The sequence below is a fragment of the Cajanus cajan genome, chromosome 1 (genome assembly GCF_000230855.2).
Source record: "Cajanus cajan strain Asha chromosome 1, NIPB_CcT2T_4, whole genome shotgun sequence".
Taxonomy (NCBI): domain Eukaryota; kingdom Viridiplantae; phylum Streptophyta; class Magnoliopsida; order Fabales; family Fabaceae; genus Cajanus; species Cajanus cajan.
Window position 1 is genome coordinate 11,503,721 of NC_138517.1, and position 27,986 is coordinate 11,531,706.

At 30.8% G+C, this 27,986-nt stretch overlaps 1 protein-coding gene and 1 long non-coding RNA gene across 11 annotated transcripts; one reads left to right on the top strand and one right to left on the bottom strand.

The window, feature by feature from the left end:
• The first annotated feature begins 226 nt into the window (after positions 1-226).
• Positions 227-25,630, top strand: LOC145958237 (uncharacterized). 5 transcript variants are annotated; one of them, XM_083074956.1, is made up of 9 exons: positions 227-446; positions 523-900; positions 1,422-1,609; positions 2,134-2,191; positions 2,701-2,811; positions 3,602-3,659; positions 3,888-3,984; positions 5,230-5,322; positions 7,605-8,154. In XM_083074956.1, exons 5-9 carry the CDS (start codon positions 2,733-2,735, stop codon positions 7,929-7,931), a joined length of 654 nt encoding a protein of 217 aa, XP_082931082.1. In that variant the 5' UTR covers positions 227-446; positions 523-900; positions 1,422-1,609; positions 2,134-2,191; positions 2,701-2,732; the 3' UTR covers positions 7,932-8,154. The 5 variants fall into 5 exon arrangements, with proteins under 5 accessions (XP_082931082.1, XP_082931088.1, XP_082931083.1 ...); XM_083074962.1 differs by lacking the exon at positions 7,605-8,154 and adding an exon at positions 7,414-7,592 and having other exon boundaries at positions 228-446; XM_083074967.1 differs by lacking the exon at positions 7,605-8,154 and adding an exon at positions 25,589-25,630 and having other exon boundaries at positions 229-446.
• Positions 12,760-20,518, bottom strand: LOC114915146 (uncharacterized). Of its 6 annotated transcripts, none has more exons than XR_014433911.1 (6): positions 19,237-20,518; positions 18,266-18,456; positions 16,397-16,657; positions 15,986-16,220; positions 14,122-15,882; positions 12,760-13,575 (listed from the first exon to the last, which is right to left on the bottom strand). It is a non-coding gene; the product is annotated as an uncharacterized LOC114915146 (long non-coding RNA). The 6 variants fall into 6 exon arrangements; XR_014433912.1 differs by having other exon boundaries at positions 12,766-13,575; positions 15,740-15,882; positions 19,237-20,513; XR_014433907.1 differs by lacking the exon at positions 12,760-13,575 and adding an exon at positions 16,761-16,910 and having other exon boundaries at positions 15,406-15,882; positions 19,237-20,517.
• Positions 25,631-27,986: the final 2,356 nt, after the last annotated feature.

Genomic DNA, 27,986 nt, shown 5'->3' on the forward strand with positions numbered 1-27,986 from the left:
TAATTTTTAACATGATATAATATTGTTCGAAAGAAGTTTCATGAAATTCTTATCCAGCTAATTTTTAATTTTTAATTCCAATCAACAAATAATCTTCAAATCCTCCCTTTTTAAACTACACGTACAGAAAGACCCATGAATTAACTTCAGATTAGGTAGCAGTGGACCCGTCAAGTTAATTGCTTGCCTCAATTATATTTATATAAAAGTAAATATTAAATAATAAATTAAGACACAAACAGAATGAATAATGTGAGGGTCACACACAAAATGAATTCAACAAATTAGGGCTTGTCTCCCGCTCTTCTCATTTCTCTCCGCTTTTTCTCTCCCGCACAGAATGATTTGAACAAATTAGGGCTTCTCTCCCCCTCTTCTCATTTGTCGCTGGTCTTTCTTTCCCACTCGTCCCCGACCAATTTTCTTCCGTCTCTTCGTCGTCTCTGGTACGCTTTTTCCGATTCCCAATCTTCCATTTCCAATGCGCCTTCTTCTTCCTTCACTCAGATCCTTCTTTTGCAGATTGGAGCGGATTCCTTTCCTTCCAGATGGCGGTGGCGGCGTGGTGGTGGTGGTGGTGGTGAGGCTTGAGGGGGAGGGCGAAGCGGTTGCGGGCGGTCCTGGATCCGAGGCAGTGGGGGCGGGAGAGGGAGTCGGGGTCGGAGTCAGGCTCGGAGGCGTGATCGGGAGGGCGGCGGCAGCGATGGTGGTGGGCGGCGCTGGTGTGGTTCTTGGCGGTGCCGCCCCATTTCAAGAAGGGGAGGGAGAAGTTGTGGAGCGGCTGCGACTTGACCGGAGGAGGCGCCGGTGCGGTGGCCATTCCCTCCAGCTTAGTTGGTAAACGGCGTTGTAGGGAATGAGAAGAGAAGAGGGTGCGTTGGTCTGGTCTGGTCTGCTCTGGTATGGGAAACTAAACTAGAGTTGCTTCTTTTCTTTCATTCGCTGCTTAAATTCTAATGCCTTTTCTTCTTCGCATTTTTACCCTTCGCCTTTCTCCTTATTCTCCTTCTCTTCCTTTTCCTTCAAACCCACTATGTTGTTTCATGGGATGGGATCCCACTATCCTTTACTAATCAAACAATTTCCTCTTTTATAAATTCCTTTTTATCCACACATAATTAACCTACTTCTTTTTAACATGCTTTCTTTCACCTAAAAGTTTTTCATTAATTTTAAACAATCATGTAGAAAAATATATGTTGTTGTTGATACTTCTTTTATCCAAAATTACTTTTTTTAATTGTTTTTCTCAAATTCACGTATTGTTTTATCTACTTACAATTTTTAATCCTTATTTTTCTTTTTGAGAATCATATGTATCATCCTTATTTGATTTTCAATTATTAATATTTTTCGTTTTCTTATTTATTAATGCTATACTTATCTTATACCTTCCTTTTTCTTTCTTAAAATTTTGACAGATTGCTAGTAAGCTTGAGGTCCTTCCTGGCTCTGTTTCGTGTGGGATATGAAGAAGCCATCAAGTATGGTGGCAGAGTAATACTTGGTGATCGCCCTGTACAGGTTGGATGAGATTTTCTTTTCAAAGCATTGGAGATATATTGGATTGTACTAAATTAATGGAGACTCTGGTGCATGAACAAGATCGGTAAGTCCAAGCACTTAGTTTAATTTGCAGTTTCATTTTTCCAAAACATCAAGTGCATATTTTATTTGAGAAATATTAATATCTTTTATTGATTGAGCTACTTCAATTCAATGGAAGTATTGCAATCATCCAAGATTTTTGCTCTAAAATTGTCTAAAGAAATATTGCCTCAACTCGTTAATGCTGTCTTGATCATTGTTGAAATTATATAGTTTTAGATATTGAGGGAGAACAAAAAAAACTAGAAAATGAAACATTTAGTTGATGTTAACTGGGATGTATGACAATATATGGATATTGATATTGACAATAACCTTGGGAGAACTACTCCACAAAAGCTAGCCATTGTAGTTTGGAGAGCCCAAGGCCTTATAAACCCCACACTAAAATCTCATACTAAAGCATATATGTTTAATAAACCTACTGTACTGACTATTTTTGCTTGATTCTATTATCTTTATCTATTTTATTTTTATGCTTTAAAAGTATTAACTTGAAGTACATGCTGAATGTATTTGTATCAGTTGTATTCATCAGGGAGCGAACGTTGTGCTCAATTTTCTGAGTCATGGAATAAGATTGGTATGTTATTTGAACTGAACTCCTGGCATAATTTTTTTTTTTTTTATGCACATGATATGTAACTGTGGAATATAGAGATAATGTTATCCTTTTATGGTTAATAATAGCATTTAATTTTCTTGAGTTAATCTTTAGGTTTTAAAATGGTATTGCTAGAAAAGGGAGAGAATTCCCTTCTCACCAAGTAGATGAAAGCTAATATGAGAAATTTGAAAGCTTGTTTTATGATAAGGGGATAATTTTTGTAGTTTTGGGTGTAATCAATGCTTCTTCTCCCCCCTCCTTATCTCTGTTTCTGTATCTCTCTTTCTCTTGGAAGTTTTCTGTGGACAAAAGAAAAGGCTAGGTACTAGTTTTTTTGGGCAGTATTTCCTTTCTTGTACAGAATTAAATTTTTGTAGTTGTTCTATATATTTTCCATGGACTGAAGCTAATTGATATCCAAGCAGAGTGTTATATTGGTCACTAGTTTAAGGATAAGATTATTCTTATTATTCTTCTGTTTTTAGCTTCTTTGTTGGATCCGGTTGCAAACATTGGTATGGTGGAGCTTGGTGAGAAGGAGCTTGCCATATTCCTTGCTGATAGAAGATCAATAGGCAAGCCATTTTTTAGAAATGGTATGTGCTGAATACAAACAAATTTTTATTTGTCTTTTTGTTTCTGTTCATCTTACAGGATCTGTGTCAAAAACTATTCCCAGGTTTAAATAGTTTCTTTTTTACCTCCTGTTATATTTTTTAACAATGGTCCAACAAGGAACATTCTTTGCAAAACTTACAATTATACTTTGTAAATTCATTGTAAAGATTGTGTGTTTTACCCAAATCAGACTAGTTGCAGGTAAGCTGTTAATTCTGAGTATGTTTTTTTGTCTATACATACTTGTGTTAGGGACTCCTGAGCTTTTCCTTATAGCAGATATGTTGCATATATCTAGGTATACTTGTATTAAAATGATTTGTTATTGATTTTTCCTTCTATGCTACAAATTGAGTGTTTCATTTGCTGCTGAGAATATTTTCAATAGAGGAATTAGGAATTTGATAGAGGTGAAAATCAAATTTTTGATTTGTTAAAGATTTGAATTTACCTGATTGACCTTCTATTTGAGCAAAAATTTGTTAGAATGTAGGGGTGGTGAGAAGTTAAATCATTTTCAATTTTCCGTTACACCCACCAGCAGAGCTCAATAAGTGTGTGTGTGTGTGTGTGTGTTAGTGAGTGTTACTTATAACTGAAATTCAATATCCGAAAAGGGGTAAAAGTTTTATAAAATTTCCAGTAATTCTACTTGACTTACAATTACAAATGGCTGTTTTGTGTCATAAATGGTAGATGAATGTTTCAGATTTTAGGTGATAAGGATCACATGTGCCTTGTCTTGACCTATTGAAAATATTAATTCAGGAATTCCATCTCTTGTTGCCATTCCTGCTGGATGTCGAGCTACTAAATGTATTAATAGGTGAGTTTTATTATAAAACCAAGGGTTGATTTGAGAATAGATAATTCAAATTTTGTAATTCCTTTTTTACTTTATTAACAGAGGGTAATTCACATTTAAATTAAATTAGGTCATACAAATTATTATATCATGTGTTTAGTGAGTCTACTTGCATAAGTCATATTCTTCTGCATGGTTTAAAAAAAAAATCTACTGCATGGAATTACTATACATTATTTTCCGTGTTAGGTTTGTTGGTGAGCTTACTGTTGACAAGGTTACAAATTGGTTTGCAACAACTGTATTGGCTTTACCTCAAATTAACTACTACTCAAAGGAAACACTGGTAATTTGTTTAAACTTTAAAGGATCATTCTCTTTTTCTGTAAATATGCGTGGTATTTTTTCTTTTTCTCTGGAGCAATTTTTTTGTAATATAAAGAAATTCCTTGAATAATGAACATCTGTAATGATCATGGATGAGGGGTTAATGTAGTACAATATTGGGTATGAACAAGCTTGATTATGTTCCTTGTCTTCCCTTGAGGTTTCCCTCCTTTTTGACTATTTAATTTGGTCAGTTTCAGTATATTTTTTCCTTGAATCTCTACAGAACTAACAGATTGTTTTGGTTTATAATACACCCTTTGCTAAAATTGCTTGGCTCTCAATTGTATAAGAGGTTGTTTTTGTATGTTGGAGTAAGCTACATCACTTTTATATAAAGATAGCTTCTCTCTGCAGCATTTTGATTATAAGTTTTTCTAAACACAAATAAGATAATCCAAATCAAACGCACTTCCCTGACTCGTCACCCTTCTTGGCAGCAAAAATTCATTCAAATGAACACCTTTCTTTTTAAATGCCTTCTTCAAATCTTATCTAGTCAGTCTAGCATACTCTCTTTTCCAGCTTGATGAAAACCTTGTGTAGATCTTTTCATTTCCTTTTACATTTCTCCATCAACCTTGCAAAAGATATATTGTTGATTTATTTCCATGGTTGACCTCCTAGTAATAAAACCAAATTGGTTCTCTACTGAATGAATCTTGTCTTGATCTTTGATCAACTACTCTCTCCCATATGCTCATAGTGTGGCTATGATGAGCTTTACCATTTTGTAGTTGGTATAGTTCTGTATGTCTTCTTCATTCCTCTAAATAGAGATCAAAGTGATTCTCCTTCATTCATCTAGCCTTTCTTAAACCTCTACCAAATTATCCAGCATTAACCATTAAACAATCACATGTTTGTGCATGTCAAAAAGATTCAACAATGTTTTATGTTAGAATTTGAGTGCCTAACATAACCTCCACTTTTATCCCAACTCAAGATCAGCTATTTAAAGCTTCACAACAATGCACAACATGGGTGTAGTTTAAGAAGTGACAACTAATTACCTAAAAAGAAAGTGAATAAGTGATAACCAAATTCTCGTTAATTGTATTTGGATTTATTTTTAAGCTTATAGAAATATAGCTATATCATCGAATATTGACCAATATTTTTTGTTATTCTTAGACTTTGTAGTGATTTGGCTTGTCATATAGATGGTTTCATCGCGGCTGTGGCTCACACTCATGTTCTTCAGGAAGGTCCTGTCACAGGAAGGGCAACTGATGTTATTGCTACTGCAAATACTGCTGCTGAGGTGGCCTTGATGCTTGTTAGGCCGGGAAAAAAGGTAATCAATTTTAAGAATTTTTTCCCCTGTATTTGAATTTTTGTATGATTTGATTTGGAACATGTTGCCTCTATTAATTGTATGTTTGGTAGATAGGTATAAGGTCATCACTATATAAGCAATCTAGCTTAGTAAAATTAGGTTGCTTCATGTGTATTGTTTGAAGGGGTTTCTTTGCCTAAATGTGTGCCTTGTGGATTTTGATCTCTAAATGATGAAAAGTAACATGGCTATGGATATACTCCAATGAAGCTTTATTGTCATAGTTACACTGATAGAGGTCATTCATTATTTTTCATGTGTTGTCTTGCCGATTAAGCACATCATTAATCTTGGGAACTCCTCTTGATGTCTGTATTGTTCTTTTATCTTCATTTTAAATGATATCATGCATTTTCATAAAAAAGACTTGATATTTTTGTTTTGATTGAAATTGTTTCAATAATAGGCTCTGGTAATCGATTACAATAAATGGGTAATCGATTACCAGAGAACCTTTTAATAAGTAAATTTCGAACATATGATTTTCATTGTCTGGTAATCGATTACATGTATAGGTAATCGATTACCAGACTCTTAAAAACAAATGGTTCCCTGAAATTTAGTCATCAACAGTTAGTGAGGGATTCATCCCAGTTAGTGACGGATAAAATTCGTCGCAAATTGTGACGGATTTAATCCCTCACAATTTGTGAGGGATTTAATCCCTCACAAACTGCGAGAGATTAAATCCCTCGCAAATTGTGACGGATTCTACTTAATTAAAGTCATCACAGTTTGTGACGGATTTAATCCCTCACAAATTGCGAGAGATTTAATCCCTCACAAATTGCGACGGATTTTTATTAATTTCTAAACATTTATTATTAGAAATTAGTGACGGAAATTATACTATTTGTGATGCCTTAATTCCGTCACTAATTGTGACGGAAAAAATAATCCGTCACTAAATATTTTGTGACGCCAAATTTTGTGACGGAATCATTTCTGTCACAAATTCCGTCACTAATTGATTTGTGACGGATTTTATCAAAATTAGTGACGGATTTGTTCCCTCTCTAATTTTAATTTTTCTAGTAGTGATATAAGCAAATAAGAGTAGGTTAGGAAAGTTTGCATAAATGGAAAAAAAAAATGAAACTATTTGTTGTTGAAAATGAGCTAGTTATTTGTTAAGAATTGGAAAGAATCTCACCTGATTTAACACTTACAATAAGCCTCTAGCAATCATTTCTCGGAGAAGTTCCTCTGCCTTATCATTCTCGTCTTTTTTAAATAGAGCAGAAATAATAATTTCAAAAGTGATAGCATCAGGCATGCAATCATTGTCTTCCATTATTGACAACAAGGCCAATGCTTTCTCAAGTCTTCTACCTTTGCATAGTCCATCAATAAATATTGTGTATGTGTACTTATGTGGCTGAATTCTCCAACTAATCATTTTCTTGAATAATGCAAGTGCTCTGTCTAGATGACCATTTTTGCATAAAGCATCCAACAAGGAATTGTAGGTAATTATATTGGCAGGTTGACCTCTATCATGCATCTCATCAACAAGATTCCAAACATTAGCTATCCTTCCCGATTTGCACAGACCATCAATAAGTGAATTATAAGTTACAGTATTAGGAATTATATTTTTGCATTGCATTCTTTCAAAAAGATTGATGGCTTCATCTATCATTTTCTTCTTACATAATCCATCAATCATGATAGTATAGCTATAAACATTAGGTGCCACTCCTATTTGGGACATAGAGTTGAATACATGCTTTGCTTTTTTCACTTCATTAACCATGCAGTATCCGTCCATTAATGTACTATAAGTAATAACATTAGGTTCCACACCTGCTTTTACCATCGAAGCTACCACAATTTTAGCTTCTTTTACCTTTCCTTCCTTACATAATGCATCAACCAATATGCTAAAGGTAACAATATTTGGGTTGATGTTTTTCAATTTCATATCATTTAAAAAAAACAATTGCTTCTTTGAAATGACCCATAATGCAAAAGCCATACATTAAACTATTGAAAGTGACAACATTGGGAGAAATCTTTTTGACAAGCATTTCAGAATACAAATTACAGGCATCAGCAACAAGTTTATTTTTGCATAAGCTGTCAATGATTGTGCTATACATTACCACATCAGGCTTAATTGAATGCCCTTCAATCCTTTTGAGTAACTCTATGCCAGCCTTTGTTTCTCCTGATTTACATAGACCATTGATCAAAGTCCCATAACTAACATGGTTCAACTGAAATCCTTGAGTTTTAAGGTCATCATGAAAGTGCAGTGCTTTCCTAAACTGACCACAAAGACAGAAGCCTTTGATGAGTGTATTGAAGGTAATTGCATTTGGCTTATATCCCATTTTGAGAATCTTGACGAACACAGAAAAGGCAAAATTGGTGTGACCGAAGTGGCAGAAACAATTGATGAGGATGTTGAAAGTAACAAGGTCTGGTGTAATACCTTTGAATTCCAATTGTTTGGAAAGGGAAATAGCAGTTGGGCAATGGTTCATCTTGACAAGGGATCCCAAAATGTGGTTAAAATGGAAGATGGGTGGGGAAGGATGCATATGGAGCATGCGATTGAATGAGGCAACGGCATCGTCGTGATTGAGAGTGGAAGCTTGCATTTGCATAAAAAGGAAGAAACTTTGGAAACCTAAACCTTAATACTGATAAAGACATTGGAGGAAGCCAGGAAGGGTTTGCAGTGAACTCGCAACCTGCGGAATCAAAAGATTCAAAACTGTAAGAGCTATTTAAAAATGATATTTTTATTCAACAACTTTTTAAAAAAGAAAAAAGAGCCGCTAATTATGAATGAAATTTGAGAATAAAAATGAAGAAAAAGAAATTGCTGTGTTGGGTCACTTTGTCAAAATATGGATACAGAATAAAGAAGCAATTAAAATTAATTTTCTTTTCTTCTTTTTTATTTTATTTTTAAGATTTTATTTTTTTAAATATTTATTTTTCAAATTTAAATAAATTTGATCCTTAAATATCAATTATCATTTTCTATTTTGAAACACATTTTGTATTGATCGACTTGAAAGATAAAATTTGTTTAATTAAACTTACATAAAAGTTATTGAATTTAACTCATGTCGGAACCAACAATAAAATGTCAACCAATAATTATTAAAAGTGCTAATTTATCTTTATAAAAATCGATCTCCTGAAATAGAGTTATATAGTTATTTATTAAATAAAAAAGTTAAAAAAGGCAGAAACATATGAAATAACTCATGTAAAAATGAGTCTAACTAAATACCATAAAATAATATGATATTAATTTTAAAGTTTTTTAATGTCACATTTAATTCATTTTAAAACAATTTTTACTGTATAATGCTTGAGTTATATATTTTTTGCGTAAGTAAATTTAACAAGATAAATTTTATATTTTAAATTAATAAAAAATATTTTAATAAAATTAAAATTATTATAATTTGAAAAATTAAATCATAAATATTTCAATTTTCTTAAAATAAATTATATGATTAAAGAAAAAAATTCACAACATCATAAATTTAATCCTTTTTTGGTATAATAAGAAATAATGTAAACAGATAATATTCATTTAAATAATTTAAGTTAGTTAATTAAAATAATATATTACAATAATTAATTAATTAATTTTTATTGGAATTTATTCCATGCTATAATTAAATAATAATAACAACTTAAACTATAGAATAAGTACAACATAAAGTTATAATTAGATATTGATCTGCGATGTCCCGTCCATAAATAAATGGACACGATATATTTTGAAGAAATTGAAATGAATGAAAAATTATTTTATTAAGTTATATAATAAAATAATTGGGAAATATTTAGACTAAATTATATTATTGATTTATCTATTTTTGTCATTTTGTAATTTTGACTTTATTTTAAAATATAAATATTTAGTCTCTTATTTTTAAAATCATGAAATTTTTTATCTATTTCTAATTTAATGATTGATGATCATTAAATATTATTTAGTGACTTGTCAATACTTAAGTAATATGATATTTAACGATATGATATATGTGAATAAAAATTAAAAAATAATATATAATTTTTTTGTATTTTTTTATGAATGATTAATATTTATTTTATTAATAAAGATATTATTTACATATTTTTTTAATTTTTAATTTTTAAATGTCATGTTACTAAATGATATCACTTAAATATAAGTAAACGTTAAAATTTAACTATTAGTAAATGCCAATTTAACGAAAAGAAAAACACCGCGTATTAATATCTCTATTTATGAATCAAGAAAGTTGTCAAATTTATAGAAAATATGATTATAATCTTAAAAAAATTTGACAAAAAATTATGTTGTAAAAATATTTTATAATCAAACAAATAAAACTTAAAAAAAATAATCAATCACTGTGATTTGTGTCTAGATCTTGAAAAAATTAATATTTTATTTTAATTTGTTGAACTATTTTTTAAAATCAAAGAAAATGAAATAGGTTGAGTTTATAATAACAAAACACCTAGAGGTATATTGGATTAGGATTTTTAATGACTTTTTTAGTTGAAAAAAGTCTTGTGGATTTTAAAAGACTTTGAAGAATTTTCATGACTTTTAAGATTTTGTAGGATTCCACGAGACTTTAAATCAGAATTTTAATGAATTCTACAAGACTTTTAAGTTAGGATTTTAATGAATTTTGTGAGACTTTGTCAATTTCGCAGAATTTAATAAATTTTTGACATATAATAAAAGTTCAAGATTTTTTTTTCATACATTTAAATTTAAAAAGAGTCAAAGACAAAAATAATAAGAAAAATAACAATGTTTGGATAAATAATAATAATAATAATTCTCCATAGTATTATGTCCTAAATAACATTTACCTACATATTCATAGCTATATTAGTCCTCCAAACATTAACATCTTTTTGTTTTTGTTCCTGGATTTTAATAATAGGCTCAAAATTATAATTTTTATTAACTGATAATGTTGAAGATGAAAGTTTGGCTACCACTCGAATTGGAAATTCATCCGAATGACATTCTTTATGAAGAAAATTATGTAGTTCTACACATGCTAAAAATTATTGTAAACAAGATTTCAAATTTTTTGTAATTTGTGATTTAAAATATTTTATTTATAAATTTATAAATGATTAAAAAAATAGTGGGACAACTACCTTGATCTCTTATAGCTAAACAAATATGTCCTTGCATTTTATATTGGTATTTGAATGAAAGTTTGTCTTTCATACACATTTATTCATTTAAAATATCTTAGAAATTTACAAACATCTAAGAGAACAAATTTTTTTTGAAATTTGTTATAGAAACAAAATATCTCTATTTATGAATCAAGGAAGTTGTCAAATTTATAGAAAATATGATTATAATAAAAAAAAATTGACAAAAAATTATGTTGTAAAACTATTTTATAATCAAACAAATAAAACTTTAAAAATCAATCACTGTAATTTGTGTTTAGATCTTGAAAAAATTAATATTTTATTTTAATTTTTTGAATTATTTTTTAAAAATCAAAGAAAATGAAATAGGTTGAGTTTATAATAAATAAATAAAAACACCTAATATAAAATTTCAATTTTTAGAATAATAAATTTAGTTAATATGATAGGGTAATAAATTATTTAAATGTATATTGAATTAAACTTTATATGTATGTTATATTTAAGATAAAATAGTCACGTTAATTAATAAATCAAAAGAAAAAATTAAATGATATTATTTGAAAATATCTAATTTATATATTATAAAATTTAACATGTGAATATGATTAAAAAAAATTAGATATTTATTAGATGAGTAATACACACATATATATATATATATATATATATATATATATATATATATATATATATATATTAAGTAGTTTAAAGTATAAATTTATTAAATATTAAATCTATTAAAAATGATATTACGACACATGATATGAAAATAAATTTAGTAGTAATATACATTTATAAATAAATGTTTCTAATACTTTTTTCTTTTTATTGAAATTGAAGTATAGATTTAGGTTTAAAAGTTTTATATAAGTATAAATTTGTCTCTTTAATTTAAATTGATTTAAATTAATTTAAAGAAATACATAACACAAAGAGTATAATAATAAAATTAAAATTTGTATTAATATTTTAATAAAAATTAATATAAGAAATTATCTTAATAAAATTTTAAAACGTACATATAATTAGTAATTGATAATTATAAATTACATTTAATTATTATAATTGATAGTTATAAATTATATTTAATTATTATAATTGATAATCTAACAGATTGATTGTAAATTATATTTGATTAATAGTTATAAATTATTAAATATATTTAATAAATGAATATCCAATTACGTTAATAATTAACAATTTAATTAAAAATTATCCTAATTGTGATTAAGAAAATGTGATCAACGTTCTTTATTTTTCATTTTTGTAACTTGGTTTATTTAGGGGTGGGCAATGGGGTAGATTCGGTCGGATTTGGGTGAAAAATATTCAATCGGTTGTAAACTGACTTTGAAAAAATGTGACTCATATCTGACTGATTGAGCTCTTCGGTTTGAGGCAGTTCAGATTGAAATGGATTCGAATTTGACTAATTGGGTTTAAGGTTTTTTTAGCCCAAGTTATCTTAACGAAGTTGTAGCTTAAAACGGTAAAGAATATTTTTAGAATAGTGTACAAAAATAGAATGAAGGTGACAATAGATGATGTAAGTAGATTCGTAGATGAAACATTCACAAACTAAAGAAACAAAAACAAAAGATAACAAAATTCATAGTTGTTACATGCAAAAGAAATCTAATGTTAGATTACAAAACCCATAAGAAATTATAGTTGCACAAGTTGTACTCAAAATGGAGATAGGAAGATGGAAAAGAAAGACAAAGAAAGAAACAAAAAGAAAACTCTAAAAATGGACTAGTGTGTTGAGACTTGAGAAGTTGAATGAGGAAGGAGAAGACAAAAAGAACATCTAGGTTATGAGAAAAAGAAAAAAAATAAGTTACAAATTGATGACTATATTATACTTGAAATAAAAACTTTTGAGTTTGGACCATTATTATTTAATTATACAAAAGTAATAAAAATCTAAACTTATCTTATTTTCAGTTGAGTTCGATTTTTAGCAGGTTTAAAAATTCAAAACCGAACTCTCCCAATATAACTCATATAAAATCAAAATTTTAACTTGATTTACCCATAAAACCCACCTGAACTCACCCAAAAATAATATTTTTTTATCAGGTTTTTTGAATTCGGTTCAGGTATTGTTTTTATGCTCACCCCTAGTTTATTTATTCATCACTGTTCCATTGCAGTATATCCTCTCTATTTCACTGTTTCATTGCGTTATATCCCGTAACATAGAAATTAACATAAATAATTTGGTTGAAGTGATAATAGATAATATAACAATGTGACAGTTATTACTTTGTAACTCAATTTTTATATTATAAATAGAAGATGTATAAATTGGTATAAGAAGTTTGAACTTGTCATGAAGCTTGGTCTAGCAAGGAGAATAAAACCTAGTTCCAAAATTGAAAATTGACTAAGCCCAGCTGCACCAGATTCCCACCATGCCTTGAAATAAAAAAATGTATATTGTTACTCCTAACATGGTAGTTCTATAAGATAAAGTCAAAGTAATACAGCATAAAGTTTTCTTGCTATCAGTGGTAAGGTGAGAAATTTTTTTTGAAGTGGTCTATTGCAAAACTTTAACAATTTTTGCTGAACTAATGGCTAAACACGTACAAAAGAATAAAATAAGAGAAAAAAAAATAAAATTGATTGACAATTTTCACCCAAAACTCACATGCAGTGCAAATTAGCCAGAATTGGAATTTTAAACACAAAAATAAAGACCATTATTAGACATTCTCATGTTTTTCAAAGAGAGAACAAATAATTATTTAAAAAAGTATAGTATCAATGTGGCACTTGTTTTACTCCAACATATAATATAATTAAATTAATAAAGAAATCCAAACATAGTTGAGTAAAACAAGTTTACATGGAAACCGGCTCTAACATCCAATCAAAATTAAAATAAATCACTAAGTGTAGGGTTTACAAATGTATCTAAACCAGGCGGAAATAGTAAATCCAAACAAAATATGAGCTCCTAATCTAATCTCATTGTCCTGATGTCACACAATCAGAGTAACTCATAATTTTAACTCTTGGCACCTTGAGTGCTACCCTTGTCATGATTGTTATTACCTAAAAGAAAATAGAACCACAAAGCGTACGAGTGAGAAAAATAAGCATTCATATATGAAGCATAAGAAAGAATTCCACAAATACAAGACTAACACACATACGATTAACACTAATAACCAATCTCCTTTTCATTATCAATCTTCAAATTTATCAATTTCTATCACCATTACCACATTACAACACAGTCATGCATCATGATCATGCTCTCACCAATACTCATGTAATGCAACCTCCTAAAAAACATTGATTCATTCAGAGCATCACACAATGGACAAATTTTATCAATCTTCTCATGCATTCCTTGTTAATCACCACTCAGGCCAGGATAATGCATATGTGCATGCACCAATGCTTATGCTAATGCACCAAATTAATTCCTCATCCTCATTCAAGCTAATGCACAATCATTAATAATCCGCATATAACCACATTTATATATCCTTCATCCACATAAAAACCATTCATACTCAATTATTCTCACCCACTTACACACCATTAAATTAATGCATACAATAGCCATCAAGGACATCATACATTCATATATACCTTCACAACACATCACAAATCCACGCTTGGCGAAATTACTATTTTACCCGACACTAAGCAACCTGAGAGTTCCAAGTTTCTCTTGCGCCCGGCATCAGGAAGTCACGCCTAGCATTAAGGCCTGGCCTAGACCACCCTTAGATAGTCATGCTCGGCGTGAAATATTCCTCGCTCAACACAACACCTTCTAGGTCTGATATTCATTTGCATGAATATGAGCCCGACACAAAGGGTCCAAGCCCGACACCAACACAATTTCCAAAAAATGAGAAACGAATAGAACAATTCAAACCAATCAAGATCAGTCATACATTTCTTCCTTTCAAAAGAATTTAATCTTAGTCTAGATCGTTAATTTTAACAAACAGCACAATAAAATGAATAAATACAACTATAAATCAATGCAGAACCAATTAGATCACCAATTTCGTCTACAGAAAGGGAATAAAAAATCTTAAAAATTTTAGGGACTTCTCCCACTACCCATTCTCTCTTGTGACCCCACATATGAATCACTTCCTATTCTCCTGTACCTTGTTACGTTAATCAGAACAATTATGATGTAGTTCGGGATTGATCCTAAACACTCCTCCTCAAAGCTCCCTTCTTTTCTTCTCTTTTTCTCCTAACCTTTCAAAACACAAAATGAAGCAGATAGAATTAACTCTACCTAACTCCTTACTTAAAATTCTCTTGGGCCACACCAACCCGACCCACTTCTCTTCCCTAAAATAAATAAATAAATAAGTAAATAATATAAAATATTTTCCCCCTAAAATAATACAAAATAATTCTGACTAAAATATGATAATATAATAATATTATTATTTTTGAAAATAGGATGTTACAATTGCAACCATTGTCTTCCATTCTTGACAGCGAGGCCAATGCTTCATCAAAGAAACCCATTTTCATTGATCATAAGAGTACAACTCCCAGAAAAGTCTTTTGAGGAAGCAGCAATCGCTTATTAGCATAGACTCGTGGTTATGCTTGTTGCCTCAACGTTTTTCTTCTTTGATTAGCATAACATTGCAAGGGTGACGTGAAATTAAAATTGTTAAGCAAATGAAGGAGCTTTGCAATTAAGATTAAAGAACAAGAGAGAAATAAACTTAAAAAGGATGTTTATTATATCAGATTCTCAATGCTAATCAATGTATTAGTCTCACCCTACTTCATCAAATCAGGGGGTGCGTTACTCTTCAGTAATTCTATAACTAAGTCACAAACACAAATAGGGCAGTTCTATTTTGTGAGAAAGCCCAACTTTGAAGACATTCGTATGCAGTATGTGTATACACTTTTTTGAATCAACAGTTCTATTTTAAATATAATTAAAATGATGAATTAATCTAAGAATACATAAATTTTTTGAATCAACAGTTCTATTTTAAATATAATTAAAATGATGAATTAATCTAAGAATACATAAATTTTAGGCTCATGCTAAAGGGCTAAGTTTTCCATCTCTGCCTTTGGAGATTGAACATGATCCCTGCCTACTGGTATGCCATGAAATGTGATATATGGTTTATTATTTTGTTTCATGTGCTTATTAATCAATGATCAATCTGACTTGATCAGCATATCAAAACCTAGCTTATTTCAAAAATACCCTTGGAGCACTGGAAGCAAAGAACTTCATCCAACTATTTCCGATGTAAATCTAATCTGAGTTATCAATGCCAATGCCTTGAAGTCAATCTTACCAATGCACAAAAGCTCAATGCAAAGGAGCCAAGTGTTAAATGAACCAACCTATAACAAAGGAAAGCCCATGATAATTAACAGTGAAACAAGCAAAGTATTGAAGGCAATCTAATCTGGTTCTATAGAATTCTTGACTTAAAAGTAGTAATACCATCTAACATCTTGGCTCGTTTGTAACCTCATTGTTGTTGGAGTCAGGAGAATGGTCTTCTCAGTCTGAGCTATTTCCAATGATGCAATTTTTTTGCCACTAGAGCTAGTGGCATTCAAGTTTGATGGCTGTAGAAACAGTTTTTAGGGTAGTCCACAAAATCAAAAACAAGCAATCAAACATCAATCCCAGAAACCATGGCATTTCAGATCTGCTCCACTTCTTCCTTCATGTCCTAGATGAAAAGCATGCTAATTAAAAATTTAAATTGTAGTAACTGTTGATTTCATTGAAAATAAAATGAAGAAATTTGTCACATGCCAAATAATAGGACTGGAAATGAAAATAACTAAGAAATGTGGAGAGAATAGACTCAAAACTAGATATAAATTGAAACTTGAATAATCTCACCTTCACCAAGATCCATTGCAATTGATAAATGATGTTACCAACACCAACAATGACAATTTTCGGTGATCCAAATGCAATGGCTACAAGTGTTAGAGCAAGGCCAAGGCCTATAGGTCCAGCTCCCATGATCAATACATTTGCCTCCCACTGATATTGGCCCAGTATCAATCATGTAGCCCAACACAGTGGTAGAATAATAGATTCTTCCTCCAAGTTCATATTGTAGGGAAGCTTAACGCATGAATTGGCTGGATTTACCACCTGACAACAAAAGTCAGAGTGAAAAATTCACTGGTACTCAATTTAAACATTTAGTTTGTAAGATGAAAACATTTAGGGTCATTGAATGAATGCAAAGTTTAACCATCAATTCTTCAATGTTAGGTTCTGATACATCACAAAAGCTAGATGTTGTAGTTGGAGAGTCCAAAGCCTTATAAATCCCATATTTCCAACTTGAGACTCAACTCCCATACCTTTAAATTGGATCCTAACAGTTCCTAACATTATTAAGCTGTCAGCAAATACCACACAGAAATTACGTTAGCCCAGCTACACCATAAAATCCTATTATCTCCCAAAACTAAACAAAAATAAATCTGAGTTCCTTTTTAATTGTCAATTTTTAATTAAATTTTTGTTTCTATTTACTAATTATTTTCAAAATTTACATTATTAATTATTATTTTATCAATTATATCTTTAGATTTCATTTAAGTTAAACTAGTTTATATATTAACAATTAATATGTATTTATTAGAAAATAAAAAAGAAAGAGAGTATAATAAAAAATATCAAAAATATCTTATAAAATTAAAAAAAAAAATTATTACATTTTTTTATTTGCATATAAACGATCTTAAATGAGTATTAAAGAAGAATGGAGGTGATAATAAGCATAGTCTCATGTTTCTCTTAACGTTGGCAAATTAAAAGATCCCTCGAGGAATCTCATGGTATTTTTGAACAACATTGTCAAATTTAAAGACCATACAGATAAAGGAAGTTGGGTAGTTTATACATAAAGAAACAAATGAAAACAGGTTAGGGATAGTTTATAATAGGGTCATGAAATTGATTACATTTTGCTATAGACAAGTTATTGTTACTCTTATAACATGTCTCTACTAATCATTTCAAAAAGAAGCTTCTCTACCTTATCATTCTCATCTTTTTTAAACAGAGGAGAAATAATTATTTCAAAAGTTATAGCATTAGGGGTACAACCATTATCTTCCATTTCTTTCTTACTCATTTTACAAGACTACTACTTAAAAAATTTAAAACCAATATTTTTATAGTTGGTCCGACTATGAATATCCTGTGCACAAGGATAAAACTTTGAGAAAAAAGACTAAACCCTAAAGTAAAAAAGTTTTACACCGTGATCAATTCTATACTATCATTTATTTATTGACTTTAATAATAATTACTTCAAAAATTATATTAATTGGTTTGAAACATACACCTAGGTGATGTCACAGTTTTTGAAAAGCTTCCAGTTTGAGTTGTTTTGTCATCAAATCAGCTACTTGATCTTTGGTTCCACAGTGCACAACCTCAACTACACCGTCTCGAGTTAATTTATAAAGACTATATAAGTTCTTTGAAATTGAGCATCCATTTCAAGGGGAAATATGAATCAAAATCCTTACACATGGAGACCGATATTGTTTTGTTTGATACGCGAAACAATCAAGAAGGTTTAAGTGACGTCTAATTGTTATCCACGAGGGACAAATTTAAAAATGAAAACTTGGGAACTAACTGTGAGAAAATCATTGTGGTAAAATATGCCAATTAATCGTATGAGGTTAGACATAGAACTAGGCAGTCACCAGTTCAGAATCCTCTTAAGTGATCACTTACCAAAAAGTCTGCGTTACCCGGGTCAGCAAAAAGCATCAACTTCACCACGAGGTAAATGACAGTCATAGTCAATATTGCTTTCCAATGAAATCTTCATATCATAATATTCTGGCCACTTGTACTTTGATGTGTCTCGACAATCTCTATAGCTTTTGCAGCAATACAAGATCTATCCAACTTTATGCAAGTAACTGTGAGCAACAATAAGCATATTTTGCGTTAAAGCCTGATTTTAAATTTGTATCTTGCAATGTTTACATGAAGAAGCCAGCTATGCTACAAAAAGGGTTTCTGCATGAGCATGAAATAAACGGCTGGAGGGATGGCAGGCGCATGTCATACCAATTGATAAGGTACTGCTATGGTCTAATAAATATCTAAAACTATTCTAGAATAGGCTAAGGATTGATTATCTTTTCGGTCCATTCATTCCCAATCATTGGTACTATATATAACCAGTACAATGAGTCAGTATGTGGCTTTCCACAAAATGCTGTAACAAAAAAGAATATAAAGTGTAGTAACAGATGAATATAATAACAAAATGCAATAAAACAACAGAAATGCAGGAATTATATAGCTATTATCCTATTTGATACTCCTCATGATATTAGATATATAGTCTTGCAATTTCATGGACCGCTTAGTTTCTCTTTTGGGTCTGGACTCATAGGTTGTGTTGCTAACATCTACACTCGCGGAGGCATGACTTATGTTGGCCGAGCATTACTATAATATATTAATTTGACACAATACTGAACTCAATGGTTATTAAACCTACTGACTGTAATTCTAGAAATGAAGGCCTTTTCAACTGTATACTATATACCCCGGCTAGAAATAAGGGTTTGTGTATATGAAACCTAAGTGTATATACAGTATTATTTATGCACTTCATTTTACAAATAAGTTATCTTCGACAACATTTAACAGTATAAAAAGAATGGCTCTTGAGTTAAAAAACACTTTACCTTATTGGCAAGATAACTGTAGTTTAATGTAGAGGCAGAAAAACCAAAAGATTCCATCAGGTGACAGAGATTCTAGCAGCCATCTTTGCAAAAATTGAATATTTGCCAACTGAATCCAGGCTCAGGAGCCACCCTGTCCCTACTTAAGAGCTTTAACTTAAATGCTATGTCATCTACAATTCCAGCAGACTCATGACCCTAGACCATGGGTTTTTTGACAATGCAATCAGCACCTTTCATTGCCTAACAACAAAGGTAGCTTACACAAACCAGGAAAATAAAAAAAACCAAAGAGCTAATAAGTCATAAGCACTCCCCACACAGAAGAACAGAGTGAAGCACAGCCTTCTGGTTTCTGTCTAGATTGATATTTGCATGGCCACAACAAGCTTGCTCCAACAAGTAGTTCAATCATAGCCCTTCCTCCAAATTCACAAAGCCAGGTAGCTTAAAGCACAAATTGGCATGATGCATTCCATGGTAATTGAAATGAAAAATCACTTGCAAAATGGAAAATTTACTGAAATTCAATACAATCATTTTGATTGTTAGATGAAAAAAAATCTACTGGTTATTGAATATATGCAAAATCTAACCATCAAATCTTCAATGTTAGGCTACTGGCTTTTATTGACAAGAACAAACTCTAGTGATTTTTGCTAATTAACCTCTCCGCATCTACTATAGATATTGCCTTAGTGCAGCTGCTCCTTAGAATCCAACAATCTCCTGCATAAACAGAAATAAATTATTTACCCCACATTGTTAACATGGACAAATTAACTACCCAGTGAGGAATGTAATGGTAGTTCTATAAGATATTGTCAAAATAATACAGTCATTAGTTTTTAATTTTTTATCCTTAGTGGTAGAGTGTGGAAAAAAAAATGAATTGGTCGTTTAAAAAGCTTTAACAATTTCGTTGAGAAAAAAGTAAAACACAACAGAATGATAGAAAAATATCCTAGTAAAATAAGGGAGAAACTAAACTGACTGAAAAATTTCACCCTAAACCCCAGATGCAACACAGATCAGTTAGAATTGGATTGAAAATAGTTAACATAATGACCATCAGTAGATTAAAGAAGCTGATTCATTGGAACACAAATGCATATATAAACAATTGAAAGTAGGTTAGGATAGTAAATACAAAATAAAGAGAATGAATGATTGACTACTTTTTGCTTTCAATGAGTTATTTATTAGTAACAAGAAAGCATCTCACCGAGTTTAACTCTTACAATAAGCCTCTAGCAATCATTTCTCACCAAGTTTAACTCTTACAATAAGCCTCTAGCAATCATTTCTCGGAGCAGTTTCTCAGCCTTATCATTCTCATCTTTTTCAAATAGAGTAGAAATAATTATTTCAAAAGTTATAGCATCAGGGATGCAACCTTTCTCTTCCATTTTTGATTGCAAGGCCAATGCTTCATCAAACAACCCCACTTTACAGAGTCCATTGATCATAACATTATATGTCCAGACATTCAGATGATGGCCCTTAATCAAAAGATACCGAAAAATTTCTTGCGCTTTCTCAAGTCTTCCACCTTTGCACAGTCCGTCAATAAGTATTGTGTATGTATACTTATCTGGCTGAATTCTACGACTATTCATTTTCTTGAATAATGCAATTGCTCTGTCTAGATGACCATTCTTGCATAAAGCATCCAATACGGAATTGTAGGTAAATTATATTGGCAGGTTGACCTCTATCATGCATCTCATAAACAAGATTCCAAACATCAGCTATCATTCCCAATTTGCACAGACCATCAATAAGTGAATTATAAGTTATTGTATCAGGAATCATATTTTTGCATTGCATGTCTTCAAAAAGATTAATGGCTTCATCTATCATTTTCTTCTTACATATTCCATCAATCATGATATTATAGCATAAACATCATGTGCCACTCCTATTTGGGACATAGAGTTGAATACATGCTTTGCTTTTTTCACTTCATTAACTATGCGGTATCCGTCCATTAATGTATTATAAGTAACAACATCAGGTTCCACATCTGCTTTTACAATCGGAGCTATCAAAATTTTAGCTTCTTTTGTCTTTCCTTCCTTACATGAGGCATCAACCAATATGTTGAAGGTAACAATATCTGGGTTGATGTTTTTCAATTTCATTTCATTTAACAATGCAATTGCTTCTTTGAAATGGCCCATAACACAAAAGCCATACATTAAACTACTTAAAGTGACAACATTCAAAGAAATCTTTTTGACAAGCATTTCAAAATACAAATTACAGGCATCAGCAACAAGTTTATTTTTGCATAAGCTGTCAATGATTGTGCTATACATTACCACATTAGGTTTAATTGAATGCCTTTAATCCTTTTGAGCAACTGTATGGCAGCCTTTGTTTCTCCTGATTTACAAAGACCATTGATCAGAGTCCCATAACTAACATGGTCCAACTGAAATCCTTGAGCTTTAACGTCATCATGAAAGTGCAGTGCTTTCCTAAGCTGACCACAAAGACATAAACCCTTGATGAGTGTATTGAAGGTAATTACATCTGGCTTATATCCCATTTTGAGAATTTTGGCAAACACAGAAAAGGATGTGACCGAGGTGGCAGAAGCAATTGATGAGGATGCTCAAAGTAACAAGGTCTGGTGTAATTGCTTTGAGTTCCAATTGTTTAGAGAGGGAAATAGCAGTTGGGTAATGCTTCATCTTGACAAGGGATCCCAAAATGTGGCCAAAATGGAAGATGGGTGGGGAAGGATGCATATCGAGCATGCGATTGAATGAGGCAACGACATTGTCGTGATTAAGAGGCTGAGATTGGGAATGGAGGTTTGCATTTTGATAAGAAGGAAGAAACCTTCGAAAAATAGAGATAAAGGGTAAAAGCCTTGATCTTAATATTAACAAAGACATTGCTACTCAAATCTGTTACTGCATCAAAAAGTAAGCACAAAAACAAAATGAGAAATTTTGCTGTAATTAGAAGAAACTTTGGAAAGAGAGGGATAGAGAGAACCTGAATCTTTGTAATGACATTGTTCTCCAAAGGTTCCGACCGCGCTGAATGATTTTAGAAGGAAAAAAAGGAATTGTTGTGTTGGGTTAGTATAGGGACCACAATGGTTCGCATAGCAGCATGTAATAATAAACTTACCCTCATTTTGTTGAATGAAAATTAATCTTATATTTACTTTATATTTGCGTGAATATTCATTAAGTAAGTATTTATGAATTTTTTTGAATATATACAAATATTTATAAATTTTTTAAAAAATTAAAAAAATTATATTATAAATAATTTTAAATTTATATTTAATGTTATTGAAATATTAAAAATAAAAATTTAATGTTAATTTCTATTTAACATTAATTTTGTTAAAATAATAAAAAATGCAAGATAATCAATAATTTAAAATATATCAATCTCACATAAGTAAATGAAAGTCTCATATCATAAAGCTACAATAATTCAATCTCATAATTTCAAATGAAAGTAAACAGCTTAAAATACATAAATTTTATTGGTCCAATCAAATTACATCCAACATAATTATATGAAAAGAAAATAAGACGAGAGAATGTAGTTTTAGGGTTATGTGGTCCAAGGATAATTAGGATATTTAAGAAATATTATTAAACGGGTACTCGTGGGTATGGATATCATCATACCCGCCCCCGCTCCGTTTATAAACAGGTAAAAAATTATTTGTCCCTATTATCCGCGGGTACCCAATTAGCATATTCATTTATTATCCGTAACGGATTTTACCTACAGATACCCACGAGTACGAATATTTTTGTCAAGTCAATATTTCAAAATATGCATACAATTAAAAATAATTATCTTTTCTTATTTTGTTTAATTTTTAAGATTTTATTTTTCAAAATATTCATTTTTAAAATTTAAATAAATTTGATCCTTTTGTATCAATTATCATTTTTATCACTCTATTTTGAAACACATTTTAATTCTTTTATTATTGACTTAAAACATAAACTTTGTCTATTTAAACTTGCATAAAAGCTATTGCATTTAACTCTGGTTAGAACAAATAATAAAATGTCAACCATTAGTTGTTAAAGGTACTAATCTATCTCTACAAAAATTTATCTCGTAAAAAAGAGTTATATACAAATTTATTAAATGAAAAAGAAAAAGAAAGTCATAAACATATAAAACAATGACTCAAAATGAGTCTAATAAGATACTATAAAATAATATAATATTACATTTTAAAAAAAATTAATTACACATTTAACTTTATTATGTTTATTGTAACGTAGTTAGTAGATTGGAACGGGGCGTTCCCAAATTGGAACAGGTCGTTCCAAATTACTAAAATAAGGGTTATTTAGTAGCCTAGAACGGGTCGTTCTCAAACTGGAACGGACTGTTCCAAACTACTAAATAGGCTTATGAACCCTAGTTGAGAACGGGTCATTCCAAACATAGTGGTTATGGGTTGAAATGCAACCCTAGAATGAGTCGTTCTGGATGTGAATTTTACACATGACGTTTGAGTTCAGAACGGGCCGTTCCAGATTTGAAACGGGCCATTCTGGCCACTCTTAAACTTCTATAAATAGGCCATAAGGTGCAGTTGAGGAGAAGAGAAATAAGGAAATTTAGAGAGAGATTTTAGAGGGAAGGACTCTTGGTCTATGAACTCCTTTCTCTCCTGAATTTCTCTGTATGATTCTTCTTCTCCTCTAGATCACTAATGTCTTTTATCTTTTCTTGAAATTCATACTAGAAAGCTTGCTTTGGGTGGATTGAAGTTTTCAGGTTGAGCTTCGAGAGGGAATTTCGCTTCTTCTTAGTTTTTGGCTATTCTAAGCCAATTTTCAGGTAAGGGAAGCTAGAATGTTTGTTGTTTAGGTTGCATGTGAGTTTAGAAACTCAATCAATGCATGAATGTTGAGAATCCATGGTTGGATTGAAGAAATTTTTCATTTTAGGGTTTTTGAGAAAATTGGAGTTCTGATGATTTTGATGCATCAGATGAGTGCATGTTGATTTTGACCTTGTTTTTGAGTTGTATGGAGCTTGTGCATTGTGTTTTTGTGTTTGCATGTGGATGGGTTTGTTGTTTGGATGAGATTTTGAACTCTCCGACTAGGATTAGGCCGGGTGCAGGTTGAGCGTGCCGGGCGTGGAAGAGCTTAAGGCTCTCAGGTTGGATGTTAGGTTGGGTGTGATTTGGTTGCGTTGGGTGTGAGTGGGTTTGATGTTTTTGGATTGAAATTGATGCTTATGCATGTTTAAAGTTGAAGTTTTAGATCATGTATGATGAGGTGTGATTCATATGTATGCTTGGTAATGATATATATGAATTTTAAATATGATATGACATGAGTATATGTTCATATAAGTATGATGATTGATCATAATGGTGGGTAGACCATGTATGATGTATGATGCATTATTGCATGTGATGCCTTATGGCATGAGTATGATTATTGATCATGATGATGGGTAGACCATGTATGATGTGTGATGCATAATTGCATGTGATGCCTTATGGCATGAGTCTAGCCTAGGACTTGAGGAGAGGGAAAATGTTTTTGAACTAAAAGAGCTCATATAGAGTCTCTTGAGAGTGGTGCTTGGATAGGCCACTGATATATGAGAGTGGTGCTCAGGTAGGCCACTGGATTTGGGTGAGTGTGGTGCTCAGGTAGGCCACTAGGTTGGGTGAGTCTCCTCTAAGTCCTTAGTTAGTGTTGGAGCGGAGTATGAGGTCGAGGGTTATTCCCTTAACCAAGTACTCGGGAAGGTGCATGGATTCTTGCGGATAGTCAGTGGGCGAACTTCACAATTGAATTGGTAATGCTTGTCAAGGTCGTGGTAAGCCTATACCTAGCTGTGCTATACCTGACGGTGGATCTGGACTTCCAATCGTGTAAGTGATATCATTCGAGTAAACCCGAGGGAGGATTTATATCTTGTTTAGCTATGACAGTACAGGTGCATTTGACGTGAAAATGGTTGGGGTGGTTTCGGTAGGATTGAGATGTCACTTACACTGCTCTATTAGGGAGATCTCCTAGGTGTATGCGTGACGACGCATTAGATGATTGATATGCATTGATATCTATCATGAGTTGCATGTATTGCATGTTTGTTAAGATGATGAAGTGTTTGGTGTTTGACTTTATGATTATTGTGTTGCATTTTATGCATGAGTAGTATTGGATAAAGTGTATGGTGTAGCTCTATGAACATGATTAATAATTGGATGATTGTATAGTATAGATTATTGTTATGTACTTGTATGATTGATTTCCTTTTGAACTCTAGTTTACCCTTCTGTTTCCATGTGGTGGAACTACGATAATCATATTTGGTATGGGAGCAGGTCAGGACTAACTTAAAGTTGAGGTGACCGCTGCGAGTTGAGGAGTTTTGTCCTAGAGTCAGAGCTACCTTCTTAGGTAGCTGTTGGTTGTGCTTGACCGGCACTAGGGTGATGTTATTTTGGATGACTGTACATATATGATGTTATAATTTTGGTACATAAAACTTAGTTATTTTATTCATATATATATGTCTATATGTATGAGTTGTCCAATGTTAATATTTCTCTTTATTCACTAGTAGCGCGATTCTACTAAGTGTAAAGACCATAGCAGGTCGTTACTTTATAGTCGTTAAGTTTTATATTTTTCGTGTAAGTTAATTTAATAAGATAAGTTTGATATTTTAAATTAATAAAATGATATATTTTAATAAAATTGAAATTATTCTAATTTGAGAAATTAAATTAGAAATAATTCAATTTTTCTTAAAATAAATTATATCATTAAAGAAAAGAAATTCACGAAACCATAAATTTAACCTTTTTGGGTTAAAAGAATAAATCATGTAAATGGGTAATATTTATTTAAATAATATAAGTTAATTAATTAAAATAATATATTACAATAATTGATCAATTAATTTCATTGGAATTTATGTCATGTTATAATTAAATAATAACAACTAATATAATAATTATAACAAAATTATAATTAGATATTTATATGTGGTGTCTGCTCCATAAATATATAGATATAATACAAATTGAAGAAATTGAAATTAATAAAAAAAAAAATTTATTAAGTTATACAATAAAATAATTGTGAAATATTTAGGCTAAATTATATTATTGGTTTCTTTATTTTTTTTGTTGATATGCAATTTTAATTTTATTTTAAAATATAGATATTTAGTCTCCTATTTTAAAAATATAAAATTTTTGTCTTGCTATTAATTTGATGTTCATTGATCTTTAAAAATATGAAATTTTGATCTTACTAGTAATTTGATATTTGTTGATTATTAATTCGATGTTATTTAGTGATATGTTACAACTTAAGTGATATAATATTTAACATGATAAATATGGATAAAAATTAAAAAAAATAATATATAAAAAAATTCGTTTGTATTTATTTTTTGAGTGTTTGATATTTATTTTATCAATAAAATTCTTATTTACATATATTTTTAATTTATTTTAATTTCTAAATGTTATGTTACTAAATGACATCACTTAAATATTAGTAAATGTTAAAATTCAATAATGATTAATAGATGTTAATATGATGATAAAAATAAATTTTCATATTTTTAAAATTAAAAAAACTAAATATTCCTATTTATGAATTAAGAAAGTCGTCAAAAATATAGAAAATTGATTGTTGTTATATATGGTGTCAAATTTATAAAATATGATTGTAATCTTAAAATAAATTGACCAAAAATTTTGTTGTAAAAATATTTTATAATCAAACAAATCAAACTTAAAAAATCAATCACCATGATTTGTGTCTAGATCTTGAAAAAAATTAATATTTTATTTTAATTTGTTGCATTTTTTTAAAAATAAAAAAAATGAATTAAGTTAAGTCTGTAATAATAAAACACCTTGTAAGACTCAAGACTTCTCCCTTTCTTTTCTTCATTCTACTCCTTCCTCCCTCAAAACTCTTTTATTTTTGGGTTCTTAAAGGTTGTTGAACATTAAGAGTGCAAGGAAGCTTTGAAGTTCTAGAGTTGGATTCTCATCATCATTCTCTTCTATCTCGTATGACATGGAGTCGAATTTTCTTTCCAGGTAAAGGAAGCTAGAAACTTTGTTGATTTAATGCTAAGTGTAGCAATGAGCTCTATATGGTTTCATGCGTTGGCCGAATGGGGAAGAATTTGAGAGGTTTTGAGTTAGAAGATTGGAGTTTTGAGTTGCTTGAAGAATGAGATGATTCTTTGAAATCTTGATGCATGCATGTTGAAATTTTTAGGTTTTTTTTGGGTTGTATGAACAAAATGAGTAGAGATTATGAAGGTAAATCATGTTTAGAGTAAAATTGATTGATTATAGGTGAAAAACAAAAGTGGGAAGTCATGAAAGTGTAGAAAACTCTACACTTAGCACTCGAGCGCTAAACTAGCCTTGTAACTATCAGAGAAAACATGGAGGTCGAGATCCAGAACTACAGCTCTAGGTTGGGCGTTGTAGCCATGGGAGGAACTAATCTAGCAGAGATCCAATGTTGCAGCTCTAAGTTGGGTGCAACAACCCTAAGAGAAAATGAAACTAGCAAAAAGCCAAAGTTGGAGTGCTAAATTGAGCCCTACTATGCCAAGGGTAGATGATCGAACTTAGTCTTGGAGTCCACATTAAATTTATAGTCTTGGATGTTAGCTTTCCAATGGTGCTGGAATCACCTAAAAAAGAGGTCTAAAACTCTAGTTATGACCTTTTTAGTGACCAA

Bases quoted from the DNA above. Each gene is read 5' to 3' on its own strand.
- LOC145958237 (XM_083074956.1), top strand. From the start codon at position 2,733: ATGGTGGAGCTTGGTGAGAAGGAGCTTGCCATATTCCTTGCTGATAGA. The intron at 2,812-3,601 runs GTATGTGCTGAA...ATATTAATTCAG, and splicing joins CAAGCCATTTTTTAGAAATG to GAATTCCATCTCTTGTTGCC. The intron at 3,985-5,229 runs GTAATTTGTTTA...CATGTTCTTCAG, and splicing joins ACTACTCAAAGGAAACACTG to GAAGGTCCTGTCACAGGAAG.